The sequence below is a fragment of the Chrysemys picta genome, chromosome 6, assembly GCF_011386835.1.
Source record: "Chrysemys picta bellii isolate R12L10 chromosome 6, ASM1138683v2, whole genome shotgun sequence".
Classification (NCBI taxonomy): Eukaryota; Metazoa; Chordata; order Testudines; family Emydidae; genus Chrysemys; species Chrysemys picta.
The window spans coordinates 17973600-17992865 of NC_088796.1; the positions used below are offsets into that span (position 1 = coordinate 17973600).

The 19266-nt window shown below is 40.9% G+C and overlaps 1 protein-coding gene across 1 annotated transcript in view; it reads left to right on the forward strand.

The window, feature by feature from the left end:
* Positions 1-19266, forward strand: part of DCC (DCC netrin 1 receptor) — a 945550-nt gene that overhangs the window by 671301 nt on the left and 254983 nt on the right. Inside the window, exon 9 of the mRNA XM_008166035.4 lies at positions 1644-1798. Within this exon, the coding sequence (XP_008164257.2) occupies positions 1644-1798 (155 nt within the window). The remainder of the gene's footprint in view (positions 1-1643; positions 1799-19266) is intronic.

The window sequence follows — 19266 nt, forward strand, 5'->3', positions numbered from 1 at the left end:
TTATTTGGCATAACAGAGAGAAGATTAAGGGGTCATTTGATTACAGTCTGTAAGTATCTACATGGGGAACTAATATTTAATAAAGAACTCTTCAGTCTATCAGAGAAAGGTATAACAGAATCCAATGGCTGGAGGTTGAAGTTAGACAAATCCAGCTTGTAAATAAGGTGTACATTTTTGACAGTGTGGGTAATTAGCCATTGGAACAATTTAACAAGGGTCGTGGTGGATTCTCCATCACTGACCTTTTTTTAAATCAAGATTGGATATTTTCCTAAAAGATCTGCTGTAGAAATTATTCTGGGGAAGTTCTGTGGCCTGGCCTATGCAGAGTGTCAGACTTGATTATCACTATGGTTCCTTCTGGCCTCGGAATCTGTGAAGGTGAGATTCCAGGGAGCCCAAACACCAAGCCTGAACCTACTAAGCCTTCTCTATTTCTCTGAATCAGAAGATTCTATCCCTCTGTTTAACACATATGGGTCTACTGTAGCTTTTAAGCCACAGTCTAACGTAGGGAAGTATGGAGAAGCACTGCCCCAGTTGCAGCCCTCAGAGGTTCTCCTGATGCTGGCTTCTGTCTACTGGTCAGTAGGGAAGGACATGAAATGCTGGCTTCCTCCTGTCCTATTTAGGGAGTCCAGTGCCACCAATAGGCACACCCTTAGTCTTTGTGTGCTTAGAGGCCAGGATCAGTAACATGGCTGGAATCTGAGAAGATGTGCAAAGGAAGGAGGATTCCTTGTAGTCTCTCTCCCAGCTCTGGGTACATGCACAAGACCAACCATACGCCTATCTTAGGGGACTAAGGCTAAAATCCTTATTCAGTTCATAAACAGGCCACACTCCCAGATACTTTTTGCAATATATTGCCCTTGTGCTTGTGCTCAACTGCAGTTGACAGCCATGGGAGTTGCACACATGAATCAGAGATGGTTTGTCTTCCTAGGCTATGAGAACACCACTTAATAATCACTGTGATATTTTTGCCAAGATGCTAAAAGAGCTAAGTGGGGCAGAACGCAAACTTTACAAATTTGCTTTCCTCAGACCTTTGTAATGGAGACGGAATCAATGGATACACCTCATCTCTATGTGATCTCTTTGCATTAGCTACAGTAACTGACACCACTGAACACAGCACTGCTAGCTGGGCGGTGATGTACTTTTGTCCCCATTATCATCAGGAAGGCACATCTGTTAGCGGCACTGCCAAAGCTTGATTTGTGGAACCATCAGAACCTGTTTTTCTGTCATTAGCCCAATGTTTATGATCCAGTACGCATCTCACTGTCAAGATCGCAGATGTTTCTGCTTATTGAATAGCTATTTGTTTCCCATCAGTTCCATTTCCTATTGTATTAAGACAGGGAAGGAACCAGAAGATTGTGTTGCTTATTAAGTGTTTATAATAGAATGCCTCTGACTTTCTTGTAGTCCTTGCAGCATTTATCTTGGGCCCCATCGCATGAGTTAATTTGTAACATAATGCTGCAGGCACCTAAAAGAAACTCTATAGCCCAAAGTCAGAGTTAAAAGAATTAGCAATACTTTGCTAGCTTGCCAAGTATTATTTAATAAGTATTGCTTGGGAGGCTATTTTAATTTTAAAGTTCTTTTTCTGTGCTAATGTTTTTACTTAGGGAACGGGCACAGAACACAACACAGTCTGAGACACTTCAGCTTACAGTGGGAAATCTGAAACCAGAGGAGACTTACACATTCCGAGTGGTGGCATACAATGAATGGGGACCAGGAGAGAGCTCGCAATCCATCAAGGTTGTCACGCAGCCTGAATGTAAGTATGCAGTATAACAGTGTTTCCATGTTAGATAGGGTTAGTAATGATCTACTTCTGCAGCAGCTCTGCATTTCTCATGCTGAATTTCTTTAAGGTTTACAAATAATTCTTCATTATAAATATTAGTAATAGAGTCCGTATGGATGGTCAAAATAATCTTCCCTCTATTTTCATTGTAATAGAATATACGTTCTTACAATGTATTTTCAGAAATTTGATCTGATCAGTGAATTGTTTATTAGATTTGAACAGTACATTGTTAGTTGGTGTCTTGACTTTGTATTCTCTCTCTCTCTCTCTCTCTCTCTCTCTCACACACACACACACACACACACACACACACACACTATTTCTCACACTTTACATACTGGGTCAAATATTAGTCCCTTTGAAGGGCATGGAAAAATGTCCAGTTGCTAGATGCTTAATCTATTTGTGGTTAATTGGAAATATTTTAATTAGTGTTCAGTATATTTTGGAGCTTCTTTGCAGGCCCTTTGCACTTTGTTCTTTGGTTTCTCCAGCTGTAAATACTTGCACACGTGTTTCATCCTCAAAAGGAAGATAAACTTTATTTAGTTCAGAGTATTCTACAATATGTCAGGGTTGCCACTTGTTCCACTTAGCCAGTCAGTGTCCCAGAGAAAGGGACCCAGGCTGGACCAATTTTTGACTTTTCACAGCACCACCAATTGGTCAGTCAACTTTCTTGTCAGAAGGGGAATCTCCTTTAGTTTGTAACACATTTTGCCTCAGTGGAAAGGGTTAAATGGGTTTTCCTGATTTACTGTTGCAAGTGACTTGTTGCCCCTCTAAGTGAAGGAGATGGGTGTGGCTCTCTTTGGTGAGGGGAAATAGACTGAGGTCCTGGAGACAAGCCCCTTGAGATGTCAAGATTCTCGAGAAGGCTTAGCTGGATATTATACTGTTTAATTTTGAGTTCCTTTTGTGAATAAAATCAAATCCAGAAAAGGGCTATCTTCAGCCCAACTACAACATGTGTGGAATGTCTTTGGAATGGATTGGGGAAACCACATGTACACACTGGGTGTGTTAATTAGGAGAGAAAACCAAGATACTCTCATTTGTGATCATTACAAACAAACAAACAAACAAACAAACCCACCACAGCAGAAATAGGGATGTTAGTACAGGACCAATGCCAACTTGGGAAATTACATTCAGCTTCCCTAAAGTTCTCCTGTACTGCAGATTTGTTTGGGCAAAGTATTCTACATTTCCTGCCATGAAACTCTTTTACAGTGCTGTTTTGTCTTGTTATTTGACTGCTGTGGTCCACCAGAGGTGGCTACATTTCAGCCCTGAGTGAGGAGAAATCAGGTTGAAAATCACTTTATAAATATGAAAAGCATTTTGAGATCCTTTAATGCAAGGTGCTATTTAAATGTTAGCTATTATCATGTTATTTACTCCTTCACATAACACAAGAAGTAGGGGTCACCCAATGAAATTAATAGGCATCAGGCTTAAAACAAACACTTCTTCACACAGTGCACAGTCAACCTGTGGAACTCTTTGCCAGGGGATGTTGTGAAGGCCAAGACTTTAACAGGTTGAAAAAATATCTACATAAGTTCATGGAGGATAGGTCCATTAATGGTTATTAGCCAGGATGGGCAGGGATGCAACGCCATGCTCTGAGTGTCCTTAACTTCTGTTTTCCAGAAGCCAGGAGTGGACGACAGGGGATGGATCACTTGATGATTGCCTGTTCTGTTCATTCCCTGTGAAGCACATGGCATTGGCCACTGTCAGAAGACAGGATACTGGGCTAGATGGACCATTGGTCTGACCCAGTATGGCCATTTCTGTGTTCCTTTAAACCATTAATATAGATATATTGCAATTAAAAATTACATTAATGTCTCTATCAAGAAAGCACTTTTATAAGAGATCCTTGCATAAACATGCACCAGCACTCCCTAGTGTTGCTTTTAGTGTATGTGAAGCTCAAATGACATAGGGACTCCTACACTATTTAATACAATTTCTCTTCTGTTCAGTAACTTGAAGGTTGGTCCAAAGTATCAAAATTTGATGGTGGAGAAAATATCTTTTCCCATCGTTATTTTTTCCCCCTTGAGAAAATGATCTTATAATTTTGAAACAACTCTCTTCTGTGCTGGAATTCAGTCAGTCTCTCTTTTGCTGTCTCCTGGAACATGATGTAGCTATTGTACAATAAATTATACAGCTGCACTACAAATTGAATTCCAAGATATCTGTGTTATTTGAAAATATCAGAAGTATTATGCAATCTAGCTTTGTTAAGAAATAAAAACCAATGAAAAAGGACATCAGCAATGCATGTCTGTCAATGACTATTTCTAAAAGTGCATACATTTTCTCAGTAATCAGTTTAAGAGATCAACAAGCACAAGTTCCAGCTTTTGAAATAATCATCCAAAATATATGGGATGGATTTATATGAAGGTCTTTGTCTCCAGATTAAATCTTCCTTTCGACTAAACTCCAACCCCTTTTCCTCTGCTTTTTATGGTGTATAATTTCACCACTGTATTATCAGTCAGGATTTAAATCCCTGCCTGCTTAAGACTTGTCTAATCTTTTCATACCACATGTGGAGACTTTGTGAGTTATTATTTTGACTCTTCAAGATGCTGTTAGAGCAGCTGAGTAGCAGAGAGTATGGAAATTGGTCTAGTTCTAGCTTGGAGGGTTGAGCTTTTGTATATGCTTTTTGAAGGTAGCCTCCCTGCTAGGGCACCAACTCCATTATCTTCACCACCCTTAGCTATTAAGACTTGCCTTTTAATAACCTTGTTTCTCTGTGATGTGTGTATTGGAGTAGGTTGGTGAAAGAAAAGATTAATAGGAAGACGTGTCAATATACACTTAAATAATTTGATTGATTTACTGCTTAGCTGTCGTGTAATTTGCAGCCTGTAAACATTGCCTTTGATCATCTGCAGTCTAATGGAATCCTTTTACTTTGCAATTATATTTAACCTTCCATCCACGAGTCTTAAAGGGCTTGATAAAGATTAATTAATTAAGCCTTACTACATCCCTCTGAGGTAGGGAAATATTATTATACCTGCTTAACTGCAGCACAGAGCCCCATCTGTGTATCCATATGTCCACCCCGCCACTGCATGGTGCAGAACGGAACAAATCCACCAAAAAGCCAGTGATCCCACGCAGGGAGGAAAAGTGACTAAGTGGATGCCCCCCTCCATGGAGCCTAGTCACTTTGTCCCCCCCCCACACACACACACAAAATAGCCACATACTCTGTTGACAATGGAAAAGTGGGTGAGCTGAAGGGTTGGGAGGAGAGGCTGCATTACATGGCATTCTCTTCCTCCAGAAACCAAACCAACCACAGGTTGAAGAGTTACTGCTGCTTGAGACAGGATTAACTCTCCGCTGCACACCCTGGGCCAATCCAGCCTCTCCGCACCCATGGAAGTCCCTCTAGCAGCCAAATCAGTGTAGTGTGGTTGCTATGAGCACTGCTGCTAGAAGTCGGAGGGCCCGACATCTATAAAATTAAGTAAGATGAGCGTATCATTTCAGAGAGGCATGGTTAACTGGACCTGACTTTGCAGATCAACTATGTATTATTGAAAAAAGTGTAGTACTGCCTGATGCTGCTGCTTCAGATCCTTCTTCCCATCTTAAAGAAATGCAATTGTGTGAAGTGAGAAATGAAAGAGTGAAATACTGGTCATGATCAGTGATTTTCAACATATGTTGGGGAATGATAAAGATCAACAGACTAAAGGTTGAGCAGAAGATTGCTATTATCTCAGTACATATCTATTGTGATTGGAAATGAGATAAGTGCAATCAAGGGAAGTGTCTATGTGGTCTTTGTCAGCAGGACTGGAGACCAGTTTTTCAGGGAAGATGAATGACTGTAGATAATCTGTTCTCCTTAACATAATCATGTGAATCTTACATCCATGAGTCTAGGTCTTAAGGGGTCTCAGCGGTGTAACCGTTTTTCTGTGGCAGTTTATTGTGATCCTAGTTATGACAGAGCTGAAAGGCAGGGCATTTCCATTATCTGAGAGGTCACCTAGTACTGGAAGAGAGTGCTACAGGGCTGACTGTAATATATTGTAACAGTAAATTTCTCACTATTCAAGGCAGACTTGAGAAAGGAGAAAGATAATGTAATCTGGAGGAAGGACTGGCATTTGTTTAATGTATTTTCCATGAGCAATCACAGGATTAAGGAGCTTTACTGGTTCTATTGGTTGTGGACCTGATCCTCCGAGGTGCTGAATGTCTTCTGCAAGTAGGGTGACCAGATATCCTGATTTTATAGGGACAGTCCCGATTTTTGGGTCTTTTTCTTATATAGGCTCCTATTACCCCCCACCCCCGTCCCGATTTTTCACACTTGCTGTCTGGTCACACTATCTGCAAGGTGCAGGGCACCTTCTTTTCTCCACAAGGGCAATGGGAGTTGAAAGTCCTCAATGCTTTCAGGATCAGGCCCATTGAGTGAAAAACAGGAGGCCAGATCCTTCTCGTATTGAAGTTGGTGGCTTCAGTGGGAGAAGGATCGAACCCTGAATAAAAGCCTCAGCTTTGGCCACTTGATAAAAGCCATTCTTCCCTAATAAATCAAGAGGAAACTAATAAACAGGAGTTTATTAACACTAATCCACTGTGTTATAATCCATCGTCCAGATCTGCGTTTTCAGTATCAAAGATGAACTATCTCTATATTTATGATGGCTAAAAAAAATCATTATGGAAAGAGTTGCAGTAATTTATTTTAACACTTACCGAATCTGCTCCACACTAGCCATGAGCAAATTCCCATTAATTAAAAAAAAAATGTATTGTGGAGTAATGGGAGCAGATTAAAACAGGCTTGAAATGTTTGATTCTATGTTCTGGCCTTCTTCTATGATAAAAAATAATCAAATGAATAACAGTGCTGTGACAGGGCAGACAGTGATTATCAAGGTAGTGATATTCAGTTCTAAATCTCATTTTATCTCCATGTTAGAAACAGTAAGTGTGGGGTAGCTACTTTCAGGTTTTTCCTGGAGGCCAAAGAAAAGCCAGCTTTTCGTTTAAGTGGGTATTTAATCTGTTGTTTGATTTTCCTCAGGGAAACATCCACCTGTTGAAATGAGCCAAATATGTGGTCAAACATCAATGACAACACAGAACTGGCTTGATTATCCAGAGAGCATTTCAGAGCACACATACGTATTATCAACAAGAGACAAACACTCAGGCCAAATTTCTCACAATTGGATGCCTATGTTAGGCCCTTCAATCCGGCCCCCTGATTTTTTGAGGAAGCTGAGTCTCCACATATCCTGTGAGATTTGTCAGTTCACAACACCTCAGAGATTCAGGCTGCTGAGGCCCTAATCCTGCCCCCTTAACCCATTATTCTGGACATACCGCTCTACCAAACTGCCCCCTCCTACCATTATTAATTGTGGATTTGTATGTGGTAGATTAATGTATTGGGATGAGTTAGTCTGTTAAATAGGTTGCTAGAAAACTGACATTCATAAGGGACAGAATTAAGGTTGCAGTGTTTGGTCTACAGTGTACAGAAGATGTGAAAGAATAAAACTGGACAGAAATGTGTGGCTGCCAACAGAAGATTTTGGGTGGGATTTCCAAAAGCCACAAGTGATTTAGGAGCCTATGTCTCATTGAAAGTCGGTGGGATTTAAGCTCCTAAGTCATTTACATGCTTTTGAAAAAAAATCTACAAGTTCCATTGATTTTAATTGAAGTCAGTAGGAGTAAGGCCCCTTGCCCGCTTGGATGCTTTTTAAATCTCAGTGGGTATCCATCTGCATCTTTAGGTGCCTTTGTAAATCTGCCCCCAAGTGCTTTTGAAAATATCACCTTTTATGTCTATAACAGAGAAGGTTTTATTTGTCAGTTGCAACTAACCAAGTAATGGCTAAAATATCCCTAAATACTACATTTAAAAAATGTTGACCAGATCTACTCAAGTTTTCTTTCTCCACCAATTTTTGTGTAGAAAAGCAACATTTTTAAATAGTTGTAAACAAAATAATCAGATTGACACAGACAAATTTCAGCCACAACCAAGTTTAAACACTTGCTGTTAAAAATGTATCTAAACAAAACGGCTTAGAAAATTCAAAGAGCATAAAAAATAACACTGTGAAATTTCACATGAAAAGGTCAGGTTTTGGGAAAAACAGGGATGTGTGCCTCATTTTAAGCCAATTTCAGAACCCAATTTCAACTATCAAGCCACAACTAGCTCTTGAGTAATATGTGTGTGTGTGTGTGTGTGTGTGTGTGAGAGAGAGAGAGAGAGAGAGATGAATTGGCAAGTTAAATACACACCTTTGTCCTTTTAACTTGCAAATTTTGTTTTCTTTACAGGAAAAACATTAAGGGCAGACTCATCCTTGTGCAGATACTGATGGAGGGACTGAGTTTGTACCTCTCCTAGTCTGTGGCTGGCTGGGATCACATGGCAATGCTGAATCAGGCCCCTCGCTTCAAATGTTCAACATTGCTCAACACACTGTTACCACAGTTATTTCCCATTCAACCATTTAAGGTGTCAGTGTTTAGAATTTCTAGCTCACACTTTCAACAGTAATAATAACAGTAATGACATTTTTTTTTCTGGCCAACAAAACTGTCAGCCCGGGTTTCAGAAAGTCCCAGTGTAATGCATGGAGTGTTGGTCTATGGATTATTAACCCCTAACATTAGAAAATCTTACCAGAAAGTGCAGATTGATATGTTGTCCAGTGTAGGTAGATGATGGGTCAGTGGACTTGTAGTTTTTACATCTCCATCTGTCATTTTTATGACATGAAGCATCTGTCTGTTTCTCAGGACATATGCTCTACAATCTTTGTACGATTTTGGTCAAGGGCAAAGTTATACAGCCAGCCAGCTCTTCATGATATCTTACTGGAAGAGGTGCAACTTAACCCCTTAATGTCAGAAATCTGGTATTCCTAGGCTGACTAGCATTATAGACTCAGACTTTAAGGCCAGAAGGAATCATCATCATTATTGGCAAAGAATGATCCAAAAATAACTACTACTGCTGCTATTGTGGCTGCATGCCAAGGAGATAAGCAGTGGGCTCTTTTACAACACATCAAAGCAGAACATGTAACAGTGAGACTGTTAACAGATTGTTGTCTTGTGATCATCTAGATCTACTCAGGGCATTGCTGAAACTATTGGCATGAGATGTTTTTGGAAAGATGTCAAAAATTTCAGTGAATTTATAAATCTTCTCTTCCCATACATCTGGATAGATGGGAGTGGGGTAGAGGGAAAGATGATTTTCATTTCTAGGTCACTGGTTCAGGCTGGCTGTGAACAAAACCTTCTCTCCTGCTGGATGTACATTTGCAAAATGTTTTGTGAACTGGTGACTTTTGCCCATTCCTTCTAATCGACTTGTGCATCACCACAAACAGCATGACCTTTGATGGTACTTGGCACCCGTTCCGATTTGAGAGATTTAGGGCATGTCTACACTACCCCACAGGTCAGGCTAGAGGTGTGTGCGCCAAAATGCTACGCTGTAACTCCCCCATGCTGGGTCAGCCTCTGTGGAAAACTGGTACCAGCAAGTGGGAAATGGGTGTCCAGGCCTGGTGGTCAGTGCAGAGTTCAGGAACCAGAGGCCAATGGGCATGCTTGGAGCCAGGTGTCGGCGCTTACTCTGCTTTCTCCTCAAAGGCTCTAAACAGCAAATTTGCCCAGTTACAAGGTACCATACAGCTTTTCCTAAGCAAGCACATTTATTCTTAAGGCAAAAGCAGTACAGAGAAAACATATTAAAACCAATAAAAGAACCTACATGCATGCCAATAAGCAGAGATCATCCCACCTCTAACAAGGGCTCTGGTAGGCGTCAGCACTTCAACCTCCAAGGTTTTGTTTTCTGTGGTTACAAGTCCATAACACCTTTTGCTCAGAGCAAGAATCTGTGAATCACTCCTTTATACAGTTTGAGCCTCTGATCTTGTCCTCATGGAACAAGTGATCAGTGGACAAAGATTTCATAGATTCCAAGGCCTGAAGGGACCTCTGTGATCATCTAGTCTGACCTGTATAACTCAGACCATAGAACTTCCCCAAATATAAAAGGTCCCCATCTCAGGGTGAAGCTTCAAAAGGTTGAGTTTGCATAATCGGACAAAGGACAGTTGCATACACCACCCTTAATGGTGTGAAGTTAGCCCTACTAATTCAGACTAAGTGCTGAATGCTACTTCTCTGTAAGTGAAATACAGTTTTGAGCAGCTGAGGCTCAGTAGATTTAATGCTGTGCATTTTAATTTTACCTCCCATTGTTTCAATTCCATTGTAAAACGTTATATTGAAACACAGCATCTGATTTCTTTCAATGAACAACAACAACAAAACACATAAAAAACTTTGAAAAATCTGAGCCTCCGCTTCCAGATGTATATAATTATGTAAGAATATCAGGTGTCATTAAAAGAAAAATAACAGTAAGTTCCTAGCTGTCAATTGTGGAGAAAAACACAAAAACTCTAAGAGCTCAAAAGCCAGGAGGCAAGTAACAAGAACCTCAAATTTACTATATTTAAGCCAATCTAGTGATTCTGGGGGGCCTGACTCATGATTTTTAAATATTGAGGCTGATATTTTCAAAATAAAAGGGTCACCATGGGAGCTGCTGGTAGTTGAACTCTTTTGAAAATCTAGCTTTGTGGAAAAACTGGCCTCTATTTGACTTTTGCACTCCCTCATTCATTATATATAAGGGATACCATATATAAATACACATCCTATAGTCCAATTCCTTTAACTTCAAAGTAAGGGCTTTGGATTTGGGAACCACAAAGTTAAAGCTAATAAATAAAATACACTCTTTTATTCACTCTTTGCCCGCACAGATTCTGCTAACTGGATGTTTTCGGCATGTGCTGAAATTTAAAAATAAAATTAAATAAAATGAAACAAATCTTTACACGACAGGTGCCAGTCACATAATCCCATCCCCTGCACTCTGACAATATGCAGTTGCCAGTCAGTTGGAGTTAAACACAGTATTTAATCATGATTATATTATAGCTATTACATCCACTGGTAGGATGGGGTGGAGATTGGAGAAACAAATCAGCACCACAGACATGCAACTGCCCTGGAACATTTGTAGTAATGGAGGAGAAAGAAACCTATTTTCCAGTCAAAATAACATACACTGCAAGCGAGGGCTAGCAGCAATACTTAATTCTTAAGCCACTACATTGGAGTTTACAAACCCCCACACAGGAGAGAAAGGGGTTTAGGAACTGCTCTGGGCCTAGGCAGCTCCATCCTGCCACACCTGCAATTCATGCACAGGCTGGAGGAGGAGCTTATAAGGAAAACTGAGTACTGCCCTGCAGGCCAGAGGTGAGTAGACTTATACTGTGAAGCTCTGCAAAAAGAGCCCTGTGGGAGGACCAACTGCTGGGCAACTCACTTCATTTCTTTATGCCTCCATTTCTTAATCTGCAAAATGGGGATAATTACACCTACCCTCCTTTGTAAAGGCACTTTGAGATCTATGGATGATCATAGAATCATGGGACTGGAAGGGACCTCGAGAGGTCATCTAGTCCAGTCCCCTGCACTCTTGGCAGGACTAAATATTATCTAGACCATCCCTGACAGGTGTTTGTCTAACCTGCTCTTAAAAATATCCAATGATGGAGATTCCACAAACTCTCTAATCAATTTATTCCAGTGCTTAACCACCCTGACAGTTAGAAAGTTTTTCCTAATGTCCAACTTACACCTCCCTTGCTGCAATTTAAGCCCATTGCTTCTTGTCCTATCCTCAGAGGTTAAGAAGAACAATTCTTCTCCCTCCTCCTTGTAACAACCTTGAAAACTGTTATCATGTCCTCCCTCAGTCTTCTCTTTTCCAGACTAAACAAACCCAGTCTTTTTCAATCTTCCCTCCTAGGTCATGTTTTCTAGACCTGCAATCATTTTTGTCGCTCTTCTATGGACTCCCTCCAATTTGTCCACATCCTTCCTGAAATGTGGTGCCCAGAACTGGACACAATACTACAGTTGAGTCCTAATCAGTGCAGAGTAGAGCAGAAGAATTACTTATTGTGTCCTGCTCACAACAGTCCTGCTAATACATCCCAGAAGGATGTTTGCTTTTTTTGGAAAAGTGTTACACTGTTGATTCATATTTAGCTTGTGGTCTACTATGACCCCAGATCCCTTTCCGCAGTACTCCTTCCTAGGCAGTCATTTTCCATTTTGTATGCATGCAACTGATTGTTCCTTCCTAAATCGAGTACTTTGCATTTGTCCTTATTGAATTTCATCCTATTTACTTCAGACAGTTTCTCCAGTTTGTCCAGATCATTTTGAATTTTAATCCTATCCTCCAAAGCACTTGCAACCCCTCCCAGCTTGGTATCAGTCACAAACTTTATAAGTGTACTCTGTATCCCATTATTTAAATCATTGATGAAGATATTGAATAGAATCGGACCCAGAACTGATCCGTGCGGGACCCAACTCATTATGCCCTTCCAGTATGACTGTGAACCACTGATAACTACTCTCTGGGAATGTATCAGAGGGGTAGCCATGTTAGTCTGGATTTGTAAAAAACAACAGAGGGTCCTGTGGCACCTGTAAGACTAATAGATGTATTGGAGCATAAGCTTTTGTGGGTGAATGCCCACTTCATCAGATGTATGTGGGATGTTTGTGTAGAGAGCCTCCACATCCATGGTGGCTAGGATGGTGTTTTCTGGGAGGTCACCAATGCATTGTAGTTTTCTCAGGAAATCAGTGGTGTCACGGAGATAGCTGGGAGTGCTGGTGGCATAGGGTCTGAGCAGAGAGGCCACATTCAGTGAGAGTCCTTCAGTGAGAGTGCCAATTCCAGAGTTGATGGGGCGTCCAGGATTTCCAGGTTTGTGGATCTTGGATAGTACATAGAATAACCCCGGTCGGGGCTCTAAGGGTATGTTGATTTGTTCCTGTGTTAGTGTAGGGAGTGTCCTGAGTAGATGGTTCAGTTTCTTAGTATATTCCTCAGTGGGATCTGAAGAAAGCGGCCTGTAGAATTTGGTATTGGAGAGTTGTCTGGCAGCCTCCTTCTGGTAGTCAGACCTGTTCATGATGACAACAGCACCTCCTTTATCAGCCTCTTTGATTATAATGTCAGGGTTGTTTCTGAGGCTGTGGATGGCATTGCGTTCTGCATGACTGAGGTTATGAGGCAAGCGATGTTGTTTTTTCACAATTTCTGCCTGTGCACGTCGGCGGAAGCATTCTATGTATAGGTCCAGACTGTCATTTTGACCCTCAGGATGGAGTTCTTCTTCCTGTGTTGTTGGTGGGAGGGTATCTGGATATCAGTGCACTGTTCAGTGTTATCTTGAAAGTATTCTTTGAGTCAGAGGTGGCGAAAGCAGACTTCCAGATCACCGCAGAACTGTATCCTGTTCGTGGGGGTGCTGGGGCAAAAAGAGAGTCCCTGAGATAGGACAGACTCTTCTTCTGGGTTGAGTGTGTAGCTGGATAAATTGACAATATTGCTGGGTGAGTTAGGGGTACCACTGTTGTGGCCCCATGTGGCAGGTAGGATTTTAGACAGCTTACGGTCCTTTTTCCTTTGTAGAGAAGTGAAGTGTGTAGTGTAGCTCTCCTGTCTTATTTTAGTAAAGTCCATTTGTGTGGAGGGTTGGTTATTTATGAAAGTCTCCAGGTTGGAGAGCTCTTTTTTGATGTTTTCCTGTTTGCTGTATAGGATGCTGATCAGGTGGTTCCTCAGTTTCTTTGATAGTGTATGGCATAATCTCTCACTGTGGTCTGTGCAGTATGTAGATAGCAATGGATTTTTCACCTTCAGTCCATTTGGTATGATGTCCATCCGTTTTGGAAAGGAAGATGATATCTGTCTGTATTTGTGCAAGTTTCTTCATGAGGTTGATAGATTTCCATTCCATATGGCTAAATGCAGTGCCTTGCATGGTGTCTAGTATCAGAGGGGTAGCCGTGTTAGTCTAGATCTGTAAAAAGCAACAGAGGGTCCTGTGGCACCTTTAAGACTAACAGATGTTTTGGAGCATAAGCTTTCCTGGATGAATGCATCTGACGAAGTGGGCATTCACCCAGGAAAGCTTATGCTCCAATACATCTGTTAGTCTTAAAGGTGCCACAGGACCCTCTGTTGCTTTTCTCTGGGACTGGTTTTCCAACCAGTTTTGCACCTACCTTATGGTAGTTCCATGCAGGTTCCATTTTCCTAGTTTATTTATGAGAAGGTCATGTGAGACAGTATCAAAAGCTTTACTAAAGTCAAGATATACCACATCTACCACTTCCCCCCTATCCACAAGGCTTGTTACCCTGTCAAAGAAAACTGTCAGGTTGGTTAGACCCAATTTATTTTTGACAAATCTGTGCTGACTGTTACTTGTCACCTTATTATCTTCTAGATGTTTGCAAATTAATTGCTTAATTATTTACTCCATTATCTTTCCGGGTACACTGCTGAATCAGAACTAAATATTAATTGTGCTATTAATAAGGCACACCATCATAAGTAAGATGGTAGAATCTAGCCCATTAGGAGCAATTTCCTGACTGAACACAGTGGGAAACTAAGAAATAGATAAAAACAACAAGGAGTCCGGTGGCACCTTAAAGACTAACAGATTTATTTGGACATAAGCTTTCCTGGGTGAAAAACCTCACTTCTTCAGAGGCATGGAGTGAAAGTTACAGATGCAGGCATTATATAATGACACATGAAGAGAAGGGAGTACCTCACAAGTGGAGAACCAGTGTTGACAGGGCCAGTTCGATCAGGGTGGATGTAGTCCACTCCCAATAATAGATGAGGAGGTGTCAATTCCAGGATAGGCAAAGCTGCTTTTGTAATGATCCAGCCACTCCCAGTCCCTATTCAAGCCCAAATTAATGGTGTTACATTTGCAATTCAATTTTAGTTCTGCTGTTTCTCTTTCAAGTCTGTTTCTGAAGTTTTTTTCGTCAAGAATAGTTACTTTTAAATCTGTTATAAAATGTCCAGGGAGATTGAAGTATTCTCCTACTGGCTTTTGTATGTTAACATTCCTGATGTCCGATTTGTGTCCATGTATTCTTTTATGTAGGGACTGTCCAGTTTGGCCAATGTACATGGCAGAGGGGCATTGCTGGCACATTCATTTGCAAATGTAACACCGTTAATTTGGGCTTGAATAGGGACTGGGAGTGGCTGGATCATTACAAAATCAGCTTTGCCTCTCCTCCTCATCTATTATTGGGAGTGGACTACATTCACCCTGATCAAATTGGCCTTGTCAACACTGGTTCTCCACTTGTGAGGTACTCCCTTTTCTTCATGTGTCATTATATAATGCCTGCATCTGTAACTTTCACTCCATGCCTCTGAAGAAGTGAGGTTTTTCACCCAGGAAAGCTTATGCCCAAATAAATCTGTTAGTCTTTAAGGTGCCACCGGACTCCTTGTTTTTGTGGATACAGACTAACACGGCTACTCCCTGATAAGAGAGAGATGATAGAACTCATCAAAACCAAAAAGTAAGTTTATTTTTTTTAATTGCCTTGTGTTTAATTCTAAGAAGCACCAACTAGTTATTTACTGTTCACCATTCATCTTAATTAACTGGCATAATACACTGGACAGCTCTCTACTTTTTTTTTATTTGAACCATTCTACTGGTTCCTTTGAAAAGTGCCAATCTTGTTAGAAACTCACATGGATACATTAAATATGTAATTACAACATACTTTGAGTGACTCCGTATTCTTTCTGAGACTTGCATCCTGTGTCCCATAGTGCGAGGAATACATTTTATATTAGAAGCATACAGTGCATCTTTACTAGTGAATTTATGAATAATCCTCTAAAGAGATTTCCCTAACTTCACACTTAGGGTAGAATTGATAGTATTTTATTAAGTGTCCTCTAAATCAGTGACAGTTTGAGGCACACGGGTATTTAATTGGATTGCTCCTGATTAGCGAGGTTGTCGCTACAGTATAAGGAGATTCTATTCTGAGCACAAAGGTCATTTTTTACATTTATTGCAGAATGTTTTTAAAATTGTTTATATTTTGTTAGGTATAAAAATGGCCCTGAACTTTAATGAGCTGGAGTGTCTCTTGTGATGTCCTTTTCCAGGGTAACTGTTACCTAAGTATAATATCAGCATCAATGACAATACGTTGTAATTATCACAAAAGCATCAATAATTATAACAGTAGCAATGAGAACAATTACTCTAGGCTTCCTCATGCCACACCGAAGTTAGCCTATGCAAGATGCTGAAAACAAAATTGATGCATCTGCTCCTGCTCCTTGTTATAAATTGCTGGCTTGGCATGAGCCCTTATTCCCCTTGTTGCCCAGTTCTTTGCTGCTGCATTGCAGTGATAATTGAAATGGATAATTCTCTCTTTACACCATTTTGATGGGGCCTGTCTAGCTATGGCTGACATCAATGTATACATAAACTTCCCAGTGTGGAAATCTGTCTCTTGCTGGTTGAATGGACTGTATCAGGGTCAATTATAGTCCTTTCAGAGGGAATTCCAATAAGATTGCAGTAAATAGCTTTTTTCTATTGATTTTAGTTCATTTTTTCCTCTCCTCAATACAGGTTATTTGCACTCTACCTGACATACCATTTTGCTTATAAAAGATAATGTATGTGTCAAGTATTACGTTTTCAATGGAAATGTGTATTCCCCTTTGATATATGCTTTTTATCCCATTCCCGGGACACTAGAAAATGCTAAGACTATTGGTATTTTTGTGTATTGTTGTAACAGCACAGGGCCCCATACTTCTCTCTGCTTCCACAAGCAGAGGGCAGCCAAAAATCATGGATCCAGCTACCCACAAGAGGAAAAAGCTGTTTCCGTGGCATGTTGTTCATTTCCACTCCGAATCCTACGGAAGACCTTCCACCAGGGTTCCATGAAGTTCCGGATCCTGTGTGAATGGACAGGGTGGGGAAGCGAGGTCAGGTCTGCTCCATTTGTTTCCCATCTCCTCAGCCCAAACCCCTGAGACAAAGTTAGCTGTGCGCAGGAACCTTCACAGGTTTGTGCATACTCTTTCTCTCTTTCTCCCAACTGAGAGTCTGAATCTCCTGGGGAAATTTGATGTAAACAGTAAGTGAGGGTGAGACTCTATCCACAAACACTTTGTGGGTAAAATCCTGGCCCCAGGGAGTATTGACTCCAGTAGGACCATGATTTCACTTCTAGTCTGTGGTCTCAGCTAGGTTGCTCCAGTCCATGGCTAGTGCCTAGAAGTGTAGAGCATCTCACTGCTACTTCCCGGGAGACCTCAGAGCATAGTGCTTATGGGCTGTATTGGGGATATAGTGCCTATATGTTGATGGGTGGACTTCACTATGGGAGCCTGAGCCACCTGGGCTAGGACTGGAGCCAGGCTCTGTGAGACTTGTGGGGAACTAGGAAGGTCAATTTGAAACATCTCCCCAGAGAGAAAGAAAGAGAGGGAATCTTCTCTTCAATGATCTCAGAGCTCTTCCAACCAGGGCTTCTGTGGGATCAGAAACACCAAGGAACTTAACACGGCAGTTTCTGGTTTGGCTCAGACAAATCATTCCCATTTCTGCTGTGGTAGTGTTTTAAATACATACATGCATATATATGCAATTGAGATTTTGCATATTTATCAAACATACAAATTGAGGCTGCGGAAGCAGAAAAAGAACTGACAGGAAGGGGATTGCAACCAAAGAGTGAGAACTGTGTTTTTCTCCGACAAGGCATTACGTTATTTGTATAAAATCTCCAGTTTCTGGATCTTCAACTTTAACAGGTATGCCACACGGAGACCAAACTGCAGTACAGAGTCAGGAAGCCTTGGCATAGATCCCTCACCATATATTATGTGCTTGTGCAGAAGCGTGTCCCCCTACATGTGGTGATGGGGAAAACCAATGTCCATTGAAGCATCAAGAATTCCTATCCATTTCTCTGTAGTCGGAACCTGCTTCAGAGAGAACACAGTCCATCCAGAGCTTTTAAATAGGAACCGCAACCTCTGTGTTTACTTAGAAAAAATTGTCTCCTTAATGTGAAGTACTTTTGCAATTTACGAAAGATTATGGTCAATTTCTTCCCTTCATCTTCATTCGGGTCCAGCAAAAATCATTTTGATTTAGTAGTGCTTGAGTAGCATGCCTATATTTTTAATTTAGTATTGGTCTGACATAATCTGACATGATTTAGCAATTACTGTAAAGTAAAATGGATCTTATCTGTCACTATGAGAGCACAACAGTTTCAGCTTATTCAGAATCATTCCAAAACTATTTCTGGATGGCATTCTGCTGAAATCTATTTGTCTTCATACAGCTCGTTCTAAACCAGTCAGCATCCACTATGGTGGTAATGAACTTAACTTCTGAATACTTCCACTAAAATAAAACTTTATCATAACTGTGGGTTGTCAGTGAAAGAAGAGCTTTGCTGATGCTTCAAATTGACATGGTGCAACCAAGTTTTCTTTTCCATGCTTGAATCGCATACTTGGTATGGAGGCATTATAAGATCACCTTTCTCCCTTTAACTCCATGATGATAATGATCAAAGCAGTCCCCTCTATAATTAATATGTATTTGTAGTATCGACAGTATCTAGACCCTGAAATCAAGGCCCCATTGTGCTAGGAGCTGTACATATTTAGACTAAGTCTTTGTCCCAGAAAGCTTGTAATCTACATAGATAAGACTAGGAGTGGGCAAAAGAAAGTATTCTCCCCATTTTATAGTGGGGGGAACTGAAGCACAAAAACATTATGCGACTTATCCAAGCTCACATGGGAAGTCTATGACAGAGCCACGAACAATAATTTCATCTTAACAGAGACCTTGGCTCCTGGACCCAGACACTATTACATAGACCACCTCTCCCTCCACTTGCAATTGTGTAGCTTCATTTTGGCAACTACAGCAATTACTCCTGTGGAAAAGTAATACTAATGAATCATTTAATATATGCTTGGCTGTCTCTTACTGCAACTTAGCAGCTGCAAACAATGAGGAGAGTAGGGTGACCAGATAGCAAGTGTGAAAAATCGGGACGGGGGTGGCGAGTGGGGGGTCTATATAAGAAAAAGCCCCAAATATCGGGACTGTCCCTATAAAATTGGAATATCTGGTCACCCTAGAGGAGAGCCAACAAGATGCTTAACTGATCAGCTCCCACAGTTTTTTAGAACAGCTCAGCATGAAAATCTGGCTGCAGTGTCACCAGGATTGCTGCTGGGTGCTGAGTACTTTTTTTAAAAAATCTGGTCTTTAATTAGGTACTTAAATGAAAATCTGTCCCCATGTGACCAGATCAACTCTCCACAGACCAGTGTAGGAACCTTTGAGCTTAAAAGCTCTGGTAATGATTCCTTCAGATGTCAATGCTCTGTGGGT